The sequence below is a fragment of the Electrona antarctica genome (assembly GCF_951216825.1).
Source record: "Electrona antarctica genome assembly, chromosome: 4".
NCBI classification, from domain to species: Eukaryota; Metazoa; Chordata; class Actinopteri; order Myctophiformes; family Myctophidae; genus Electrona; species Electrona antarctica.
This window is the reverse complement of record NC_136809.1, coordinates 56,444,926-56,456,961: the sequence shown is the minus strand read 5'-3', so window position 1 is coordinate 56,456,961 and position 12,036 is coordinate 56,444,926. Positions and strand designations below refer to the sequence as shown.

Below are 12,036 nucleotides of genomic sequence, written 5' to 3'. Positions count from 1 at the left end.
GAAACTCTTGTCACACTGTTTACAGTGGTAAGGTCTTTCTCCAGTGTGAATGTGCAGGTGCGCCTGCAGGTTGCACAACTTTATACCGAATCTCACGTCATAGTTTACAGCAGAACGGTTGTTCTCCGGTGTGGACACGCTGGTGTATGCTTAAACTGGCTGAAACTCCTGTCACACTGTTTACAGTGGTATGGTTTTTCTCCAGTGTGGACGCGCTAGTGTCTCTTCAGGCCGCCAGCCTCACTGAATCCCTTGTCGCACAGTTTTCAGTGGAAGGGTTTCTTCTCCAGTGTGGACACGCTGGTGCAGCGTCCTCAGCTGACCTAGAATCATTGATAGTCTTGTCACAATGCTTACAGTGGTATGGTTTTTCTCCAGTGTGGACGTGCTAGTGTCTCTTCAGGCCGCCAGCCTCACTGAATCCCTTGTCGCACAGTTTTCAGTGGAAGGGTTTCTTCTCCAGTGTGGACACGCTGGTGCAGCGTCCTCAGCTGACCTAGAATCATTGATAGTCTTGTCACAATGCTTACAGTGGTATGGTTTTTCTCCAGTGTGGACTGCATGGTGGTTCTTCAGGCCACCAGACACACTGAAGCCCTTGTCATAGTGGGTGCAGTGGAAGGGTTTTTCTCCAGTGTGAATGCGCCGGTGTGCCTTCAGATTACACGACTGACTGAAGCCCTTGTCACGCAGTTTTGCAGTTGAAGAGTTTTTCTCCAGTGTGAATGCACTGGTGTCTCCTCAGGTCTCCAGGCGCAATGAAGCCCTTGTCACAATGTGTGCAGTGGTATGGTTTTTCTCCAGTGTGAATGTGTTGTTGTTTCTTCACATGACCTGGATCATTGAAACTCTCGTCACACTGTTTACAGTGATATGGTTTTTCTCCAGTGTGGACGTCCCGGTGTGTCTTCAGACCACACAACTGACTGAAACCCCTGTCACACATGGTTTACGGTGAAAACGGGTTTTCTCCGGTGTGGATACTTTGGTCTGTTTTCAGCTCACGTAAGTGATTGGAACTCTCATCACATGTGCATGTATTTCCTGAGGAGAGTTGTCTGACGTATCTTTGCCTGTCCCATGGTTTTGTTAAAAGTCTCGATCGGTAAACTGTCGATCGTGACGGTACAACATTTCCGTTCGTCTGGGACTTCTGGGGCTTTCGGTCTGTTTTATAGATAGCAGTTGAATTGCCGACGGGCTGCCGAGGGGTTCTGTCCATTCTTCAGGAATTTGGCGGCATGAGGTCGTTGTTCCTCGATCGTCTTCGTCATGTGTTCACGGAGAAAGGCCTGAGACGTGACGAGGGTACCGGCACTCGGAACAGAAGACCTGCAGGGTAGCGTGTGACAACTGATACGTCCTTCCAGGAGGGGAGGTGGTTCACGGTCAACCCCCACTGCTATTGAGATGTACTTTCTGTCCTGGGAATGAAATAACTCTGAACTCCCTCTCTCTCTTCTCTCTCTCTCTCTCTCTCTCTCTCTCTCTCTCCCTATGCACGCACAGCGGTCTCAGAGGTATCTTAGAGGTTATTTAAGGCCTAATGAGATTAATTGGGAGTCTAAAGGAATTTACACATCTCATATAGAAGCTGCCGATCTAGTCGAGCACAAACTTTGAGTTTCTGTGCAACGCCGATTTGAGCAGGCACCGTCACAGTCCAACGGCAGACTGCCGGGCGAGCGCTGGCGCTTTGGCATGGGGCGGGGGGGAAGATCTAGCCTGGCTAATAAGCCAGACCGAATCAGCCGTTGGCAAAAATAAATGTGCCTGCCGGCGGATTACGGTCTGGAGAGGCTCAATTGTACGCCCATTTCCTACACCAGAGAATTGGTGTGGCCAATCGGGACACGGTATGCAATATGGGCGGGCTTTGGTACAGTGACGTTCAATGCTTGAGACCTTTGACTGACAGTAGCTCTAACCAATTCAAATTCCAATTCAAACATTTTCTCTTTGACGCAAGAGAAAATGTTTGAACCCGCCCCCCGGGAAACAAGATCCATACACAGCATCTCCAGACTCAAATACCACACGACAGTGTGATTTGAGTCTGGCTTATTAGCCAGGCTAGGGAAGATCAACATATGGAATGAATTCTGTACTGGCCATATATGGAGCGTGTCTTGAGTGTACAGGGTTTGATGAGGTCAGATCAACACATGGGATGTCAGAACAGCACATATATGGAGATCTAAGGGTGGCAGCGGGGGCTAGTGTCTTGAGTGTACAGGGTTTGATGAGGTCTGGTCATGTTTGGTAGCGTGTCTTAAGTGTACAGGATTTGATGAGGTCAGATCAACATAATTATGGAACAACAGGTCAGCTCCACATATGGAGATCTTGCAGGGTGGCAGCGGTTGCAGTGTCTTGCGCGTACACTGTACAGGGTTTGATCGAGGGCCCAGGTAGAGCCAGGCCTTAATTTCCGGGCTAGAGTTTAGAGTCTAGAGTTTAAATGGACAGGTATCAATCAAAAGGGAAGAGGAAGGATCAACATATGTCATGTCAGAACAGGTCAGCTCCATATATGGAGATCTTTAATGTATTTTTCTGTGGCTTTTGCCTTTATTTTATATTTTTTATGGAGGGACAGACAGTAGGCTGACAGGAAATGGGGAGAGAGATGGGGGGGGGTGACATGCAGTAAAGGCCGTCGGGATCGGGAGTCGAACCCGCGGCACACTGCCAGACTGGATTACCAGATGACCATTAAGCTATGGCCCAGGCCCATATATGGAGATCTAAGGGTTTGAGGTTTGAGGTCATAATGTAGAGTTTCCGGCCAATATTGATGACATCAAGGATCTCAATATATGGGCTTAATATTGATGACATCAAGGATGTCCATCCCTGAGGACCATGTTATGGTCATGGCCGGGGGTGACTGACTAACTGATGGGAAATGTACGTTTTCATTCATAGTATAAATGCGACCCGCGGTCGCAATTATAGATATAGTGTGTTTTTGAGGGGTAAACACAAACGTTGATTGATGACAAAAGGGAGGACACAAATTGTGATTGGCCGTTGATGTATGATGGATGATAAGAGCGGCCCTCACTTCACACGGGTGTGATTTTATCATTAATTATTATGAATGGGTAAAATCCCCAGTGTACAGTTGGAGGCCATCGATATTGTCCTTTTCTTTTTGCTGAGGTTTGCGTGATCTGCACAAAAGGACAGTTAACCCATTTTGGGCGGGAACCCCTTTTGGTGTTTTAAACATTATGTTATAATTTAGCTATTGAAAAATAGCAGATCTACAAGCTCATAGCGCGCCACCGAGTGGCGCGCTACGAGCTTGTAGGTCTGCTATTTTTGAAAAATCGTGAAAATATTTATTTCAGAAAACTGGAGGATTTAGAAGGATTTTTTTAAATTTTGAGGTCAGGCCTAAATGGGTCAAATGATAAGGGACAATATCGGTGGCACCCAACTGTACAAACGGCAGCCCATGCATGCATGTTCCCTCAGGAGCAGCGTTGATTTCGTCGACAACCAAGACGAAAAATGTCCGTCGACTATACCTTTTTTCCACTGACGAAAACTACATGGAAACTAAATAAAAACTAAGCTACTATGACGACTAAATATACTGACAATGTCGTCAACAAATAAAAACTAGACTAAAATGTTAGGAAGGGACTAGTGGTCAAGAGATCCAGGGTGACTAATTTTACAATAGGCCTATCTCACAGCCCGCTTTTCACGCCCACTTCCGGTAAATAGTGGTGTCATTAACATTAGCATTTACACGTTTTTTTCTCTGGAGAATCTAAGTACATTTCCTAATGTAAAAATGTGACAGACCAATATTATTATGAAGCAAACAAGATGGTAAATCAGCTCGAACAGATAGAACAAACCTTACCTTGAGAAAACAAAAGTTGTAAACTTCTTAAATTACCTCTGTTAACATGTAGCGTCTATGGAGTGACGTCACGCTATCACCACTAACCCCGAAAGGGGGCGTATTAAGGGGGGCGGGGAAATTCTGTGAGATAGGCTTATTGGTTGCATGCTGAAAATAGCCGATCTACAAGCTCACAACGCGGGTGTAAAAACATACTGTAAAAACAGTCGTTACGGCGGCATCAAGGCCCGCCCGAAATACATTTTAGACAAAAGTCTTCCAGGTGACTAAAATGCGACTAAAACTAAATGAAAACTATTCAAGAGACTATAGCCTATGACTCAAAATTTGCTGTCAAAAACAACCCTGTCGGAGAGTGTACAAACATGGCAGCCAATGCGTGTTCCCTCAGTGGTCATCCAGGATGCTGGGCTGTCTTAAAGCCGAGGTGATCAAAGCCATGAGGCTTCACAGCGTGATCACTAGTCCACACTTCAGCACACATCTGGCCTCCGCTGATCAAACAGCTGTGGCAGATCTCTCTCTCTCTCTCTCTCTCTCTCTCTCTCTCTCTCTCTCTCTCTCTCTCTCTCTCTCTCTCTCTCTCTGTGTACTGTCACTGGTCCGGCTCGTCCGCTGCATCATCTCTCCCTAAGGCTCTTGGGGACGACAAGTCATCTATATTTTGTGTTTTTCGTTTACCGTCACACACCGAGCTACCGAGGGAAAGGGCTGAGGCGACACACGCGCACGCACGCACGCACGCACGCACGCACAAACTTTGCTGTGAGAGAGAGAAGAAGAAGTAAATTGAGAGATTAGGGAATAGGGAGGGAGAGAGAGAGAGAAGGTGAATTGTTTCATTAAGAGGATGGCAATATTTGGAGAGTCATTCGTAGCAGGAGGAGAAGTTTAAAACACCGTAGGGGCCACAAGCATCCGCTGAAATGAATACATCCCCTCCGTTTTCACCCATGTATGCGACCAGAGATTCTAACAAATTATCTATCTACAGTAAATCAGTGCTCTGAAAAAAAAAAACACCTACCGGTATGCTTCTATATCAGTGGTGCTCAAACGTTATCATTGTCAAGCACCCCCAAATATTATTGTGTATTTGGCCGCCGGATCCCCCCCCCCCCCCATCTGAAAATATTATGTTGTCCACAGCCAGGGACCCCCCCCCCCCCCCCCACACACACACACACACACACACACACCCAGAATCAAAGATATGTAGATTAGCTTGTAGATCTGATATTTTTCAATAGCCATAGTATAAATTGATGGTTAGCCCATTTTGGGCGGGAACCCCTTTTGCTGTTTTAAACATTATGTTATAATTTAGCTATTGAAAAATAGCAGATCTACAAGCTCATAGCGCGCCACCGAGTGGCGCGCTACGAGCTTGTATAGGTCTGCTACTTTTGAAAAATAGTGAAAATATTTATTTCGGAAAACTGGAGGATTTAGAAGATTTTTTTTTAAATTTCGAGGTCAGGCCCACATGGGTTAAAGTCTTAAACACCCTCCCACACCCCACCACCTCCCATTCCCCCGCCTCTCTCTCTCTCTCTCTCTCTCTCTCTCTCTCTCGTCGTTTCTTCATGGAGTCAATAGAATCGACCTAATGGTGGCCAGGTTGCCCCTCCCTCCATCTCACCTCCCTGACATAACGCTGAACAAATGCATTATTCATTCTCTCTGCTTCTAAGAAGCAAAGTAATTATACATTTATCTTCCAAATAATACAGACAGAGTTCCAAATGTGCATGCCCGTGACCTTGCTGCCCGTAAAGATTTATGCCATTTTGGGGCCCTGCCCCCCCCCCCCCCTAATGGCCTTCCGCGGAGAGAGCAAATGTATTCGCACTTCTTGGGAGGAAGATGAAGGGGGGGTAAAAAAAAAGAAAAAAAGATTTTCTCTTCGTAAGTGCGAGATGTCACAGGGTTTATAGGAAAGGTCCCATGCAGTCATTAATTGTAAAAAGTTTGGGACTTTATTTTGAAGCATTTCTTTTTTCGGGAGGAGGGCAAGGGACAACCGTTCACTCTGCAAACTCTAAAACTCTGTGTCCAATTTTACTGGGGAGCAGATTAAAAAAAAAGTAGAGTGCATGACCAAGAGGCCAGAAAAAAAAAGTTTCTTATCTCTCCCTCTCTCTCTCTCTCTCTTTCTCTCTCTCTCTCTCTCTCTCTCTCTCTTATGACACATTGACTTCCTTCCTTCCTTCCTTCCTTCCCTCCTTCCTTCCTCGGCCTTCTCTCTCCCCTGCATGTGCGTAAACTCTGCACTCACATCATTCTTTGATGTCCAAATCCTCTGTGAAAACCCACCTCTTCGAGACTCCATCTCCTAGCCCGTAGCACTTGCCCTAGCCTCAGCGACCTTACAGGCGTATGCAGAGGCTCAACTTATGCAACTTAGATAGCATTTTATGTAAGACATAGCACTCTATAGTGTTTACGCGCGCATAGTTTCATTAATATAGATATTCCACTGTTGGGGTTCTTAGTTTGCGTATGATTCAGGATGACTATTTCTATGTGTTTGATATATTACCATGTTTTTGTTCTTGCTCTGGATTTATTCATCCACCACCAGGGGGCAGTATAGCGATAGTTCAGCTACTGCCACCTACAGGCCATCATGGCCCAGCTGTAAATAACCCTCTGTCGCCCCCTACAGGCCATCATGGCCCAGCTGTAAATAACCCTCTGTCGCCCCCTACAGTCCATCATGGCCCAGCTGTAAATAACCCTCTCTGTGTGTGTGTCGCCCCCTACAGGCCATCATGGCCCAGCTGTAAATAACCCTCTCTGTGTGTGTGTCGCCCCCTACAGGCCATCATGGCCCAGCTGCCCCAGGAGGAGAAGGCCAAGATCGCGGAGCAGGTGGAGAGCTTCCGGCAGGAGAAGTGCAAGCTGGACGCGGAGGTGGCCAAGTGGGACGACAACGGCAACGACATCATCGTGCTGGCCAAGCAGATGTGCATGATCATGATGGAGATGACAGACTTCACCAGGTAGACGAAACAATGTGTTTGGGAGAAAAGAAAGTGAAACTATAGCCCGTTTAGACCGGCCAGATCCTACACAATGTGTTCTGAAATCCTGACATTTATTTCTGGAAAAAATGTATCGGTGCTCAAACTTTTTTCATGCTTTCAAGGAACCACAGAATTATCTGTATTTGGCCGCGCGGACCGCCATCTGAAAAGATGTTGTTCCAAGCCAGGGACAGCCCCATGAAGCAAACATTTGAGTTAAAAACGTTTATATATTCAAAGATTTGCACCATACTATTTTTCAAAAAATAGCAGATCTACAAGCTCGTAGATGTGGCACTCGGTGCCGCGCTATGAGCTTGTAAGATCTGCTATTTTTTTTTTCAACAGCTGAGGTTTAAAATAATGGTTAAAAGTGGTTATTATAAACGATACGGTGACACAGACGCGTACTCGGGTCTAAATGGACTAGCCCATTTTGGGCGGGAACCCCTTTTGGTGTTAGCATTATGTTATGCTTTAGCTATTGAAAAATAGCAGATCTACAAGCTCATAGCGCGCCACCGAGTGGCGCGCTACGAGCTTGTAGGTCTGCTATTTTTGAAAAATCGAAGAATGACTGACATAGAAACGTAGCTTTTTCAGAAAACTGTCAGGATGTAGAAGAAATTTATAGAATCTGATCTCAGGTCTAAATGGACTAGAGTGCCTGCAGCGTTCTCCTCCCTAAAAGCCTTTTATTGTTAGAGAGCCATTTGCTCTCTAAGGTGAAAGCAATACATGGTTGATTGCTGCATGTCTCATCGTTGTGTCTGAGGATAATGGATAAAAGCTGTCTGTCTTGTCGTAGAGAGAATTTGTCCGACCCGACCGAAGAAGTTTTTAAAGAGCCAAGTATTTTTTCTTCTTCTTCTTCTTCTTTTTTCTCGCGTCGGCGTCGCATGGCGACGATATATGCGGCGCATCGTGAGCTCACACGTTTGCTACTTTCCACGCTACGACACCGCCGCGCGTATGAATTAGACCTGAGGCCGATTCTCAAAGAAAATGGCTTCTAAAAAGTGTTCTGTTTCTGTCAGTGGTGTTCAACCTATTTCATGTCAAGGACCCCCAAAAATGATATGTAATTGGCCGACCGTCGCCGACCCCCCCCCCCCCCCCCCCCATCTGAAAATATGTTGTTCCAGGGACCCCCCCCCCCCACACACACACACACACACACACACACACACACCCAGAGGCAAAGATTTGAGTAATAAAACGTTCTGAAAGAACATATTCAAAAGATTTGTGCCACATTTTCACGTTTTCTTTTTCAAAAAAATAGCAGATCTACAAGCTTGGTGCCGCGCTACGAGCTTGTAGATCTGCTATTTTTTCCAATAGCTATAACATAATGCTTAAAAACACCAAAAGGGGTTCCCGTTCAGAATGGGATAAGGGCAGATTCACACTATCCTGCGGGGTGTGCACTCGGGACCACTTTGGCAGATGTTGTGGTTACTGTGAACCCGTTGCGTATACCCTTCGTTCCCCCCCGGGAGGCAGGGCCGGCCCTCCCATCACGCAGAACAGGCAGTTGCCTAGGGCATCATGAGGGGAGGGGGGGCATCCACCAAGCAAAAAACAACAACACAGTGCTTTAGAACACAAGGGGGCCATGGTCATTTTTCAAGGGGGCATCACGGAAAATCCTGCCTAGGGCACCAAATTGCTCAGGGCCGGCACTGCCGGGAGCAAATCTAATCTGCCAACCATTCCCGGGACCGCATGGGCCGAACAAAGTGTACTCGGAATTCGAAGTGTACTCGGAAGTGTACTCGGATTTCGAAGTGTACTCGGAAGTGTACTCGGATTTCGAAATGTACTCGGAAGTGTACTCGGATTTCGAAATGTACTCGGAAGTGTACTCGGATTTCGAAGTGTACTCGGAAGTGTACTCGGATTTCGAAATGTACTCGGAAGTGTACTCGGATTTCGAAATGTACTCGGAAGTGTACTCGGATTCGGGAACACCTTGAATTAGGGTTGCACGATTATGAAATTATGACCGATGATCTGATCTCCGATTATTTGCAGGGTCATATCTGCCGATACCGTTTCTGTCCGATTCCGATATTATATGGATTATGCTGCCTTCAAACATTAGAAATACACAAAACAAAAGTGACGGTCACATTATTATTGCTTCATCAAGATCTATGAAAATAATCTGGATTATTTTGAGACCGATCAGAGCCACTTCTGCCCGACCCAGAAGTGATTTCTCTCCATCATCGCACCAGGCTCACTCGCGCATGGGCCCGTGAGTGAGCCTGGCTGCCGCTCAAACTATTAATATGAGTAGCGCAACCTCAAAACATTTATTGTATTGTGTTTTTATATGGACATAGTGTTGGGTGCTGGCACATGCACACATGGCATCAACGCATGGTGTTGTGTGCTGACACACTATACATTCTGTCCTTCTTTTATCTGTATTGTATTGCATTGTATTGTATTGTACTATGTGTCATTGTATGTTTAGTTTTACTACCATTTTAAGAGCCTGCTCAGGGACTACAGATGAAAATTAGCTTATGGCTAACTCTGGCACATTTACATGGAAGTGAAAACTGAAATGTTGATTAATGAGCATTGTCCCTGTCAAATAAATAAATAAATAAATAAATAAAATTAATGTTTTATCAAGCATAAACATGGTCCTTTATATCTCAATCTGAGCCCTAAAATGCTTTAGATCGCGTGCGTGCGCGTGGAGATTTTGGATCATATTCGATGACTATACACACATCATGAGAGCCTCCGCGAGGCTAACGCGATGGATTCTAAAAAAGAAAGATAAATAAAATACAATTAAAGGTATATTCAGTGATTTGACTTAATCTAAATATCACTTATTTTTTTATTTTTTTCTGGATAATCCTCCCTACTATAGAGTGTGCTGACCATATAAGGAGTTCCTCCCTGTCCCCAGTGAGCCCCTGGGGTCAAAAAACCCTAGTTTTGGTGGCGGGTGGCAAAGCCTTCATCCAATCAGGATGAGAGAGGCCTTCCTCCAATCATGATCGAGTGGGGGCGGGCCTTGGTTGCACATGCTGTTGGCCTGTTGCACTTCCCCCCACTGTAGAGCGTGCATGTGCACATTTTGTTGCCTGGGCGGACTGGGTGGTTTTCCAAATCACTCAAATCACCGGATGCTCCTTTAATTCTGGATTAAATGACATTAAACAAACCCAGAGATTTATCGTTTTGGCAAAGTTGGCTGCAAGCACAAATACAGAGAGAGAGCGCGGTGGTCTGGCATAGATTCAGGTTCATTTGGATCCGAACACAGCGTTGTCTGGGATGCGACAGCGTTTGATCCATCCCGGGTCATTTGCCATCTTGTGGGTTAATGTTTGCAGAAGGCCAACAGCTTTTCCTCTCGGTCTCATTCCATCTGGGCCTCTGCAGTATGCAGTGCATGTCTGGCGTACGGCAGGGGTTCTCAACGTTTTTGGCCGGGGACCCCCGGAAATGCTTTGGCAATGTCTCGGGACCCCCGCCCCGCCCCCTCCCGACCCCCAATATAAATTGACTGCTACAATAACCTTAAACCATTTTGGGCGGGAACCCCTTTTGATGTTTTAAGCATTGTTATAATTTAGCTATTGAAAAAATAGCAGATCTACAAGCTCATAGCGCGCCACCGAGTGGCGCGCTATGAGCTTGTAGGTCTGCTATTTTTGAAAAATCGTGAAAATAAAATTTTTAAAAAAATCTTCTTTTTTTTTGCTGTTTGAAAATAATTTGGGGACCCCCTAAAATAATTTGGCGACCCCCTGAGGGGTCGCGACCCACGGGTTGAGAACCCCTGGCGTACGGTACTTACATGTCTGGTATACTTACAACTTGGTTGTAATTTCGAGGTATTCATACTTTACTTGAGTATGTCAAATTATCAGTATTTTCCCAAAATGAGTTAATAGCATAGTTAAAGCTGCTATAAGCAATAATTTGTCAACATTTTAATGACCTTTTTAATTTTATTATTTTGGTATTCAGACCGCCAACAATGGGTAAAACGATCCCAAAAATAATTTAGTCTCTGTGACACATCTAGGGGCCGCAATCTTTGGTCGATTTGCCTGTCTGCTTCCTGATTGGTTAGTCATTGCGACCTGGTTTTTTCCGACCAATGACAATTAAAGCTTCTAGGAACATCTTTGAATGCAGATTGCCGCCCCTAGATGTGTCACAGAGACTACATTTTGGGGGGAGCGTTCTACCCATTGCTGGCTGTCTGAATACCAAAAAAATAAAAAAATAAAAAGGTCATTCAAATTTTGACATATTATTGCTTATAGCAGCTTTACCTAGTATATATATTATAGAGCATGTGAGAAATAAGTGTCAGAGCTGAAATCGACATGTAAATATGAAATAAATGCTTAAACATGTAGCTAGGTGTAATGTTATAGAGACCACAGAAGTCAACCTTTCAAGCCTGTTTCTCTGCAAGACATTACTCTATAAGCCATATCTCCAAAACGGGTGGGTCAAACTTGAACAACCGATATGTCAATTTGCTTTCAATTTGCTTTCATATATGACATTAAAAATTAAGAATATGTCAATGACTTAGCCACGGTCAGAAACGGTCACAAATGTGAGACACTATAGCGGGGTTTAATATCAAAATGACTGCCGAGTGTGACCGTGGACCAGGCCACTTCATGGAGCCCACCAGAAGTGTGACCGTGGACCCGGCCTCACAGTGCACGACCTGGACCAGATGTGGACCAGGCCCCTCCATGGAGCCCACCCTGTCTATCTCTCTTCTATTCTTTCTTCCTATTCCCCCTCTAACCAAGAGACAACAAGGCATTTAAGGAATAAGTTGCTAAACCCGTCCCATCCCCGTCCCACTTGTCTCACACAAGTGATACTTAATTCTGTCCCTCAAATGATCAGTTTGGACCCCCCCCCCCCCCCCCCCCCCAGGCAGTGTGGAAAAACTGATTGCAGTCGATCAATCTTCCGTCCGTAAATAAACACACCCTTTCTTTTCTCACAGCAGGGATATGAGGATATAAACGCAGCTGAATGTCATAGCATTAATTATTTAAGCGATATTATTACACGGGGGGGTGCGCTTAACCCATTCTGGACGGGAACCCCTTT

At 45.4% G+C, this 12,036-nt stretch overlaps 1 protein-coding gene across 1 annotated transcript in view; it reads left to right on the top strand.

Annotated features, from left to right (window-relative positions):
* Positions 1 to 12,036, top strand: part of ctnna2 (catenin (cadherin-associated protein), alpha 2) — a 782,371-nt gene that overhangs the window by 738,630 nt on the left and 31,705 nt on the right. Inside the window, 1 exon segment of the mRNA XM_079499975.1 lies at positions 6,707 to 6,888. Coding sequence (XP_079356101.1) covers positions 6,707 to 6,888 — 182 coding nt within the window.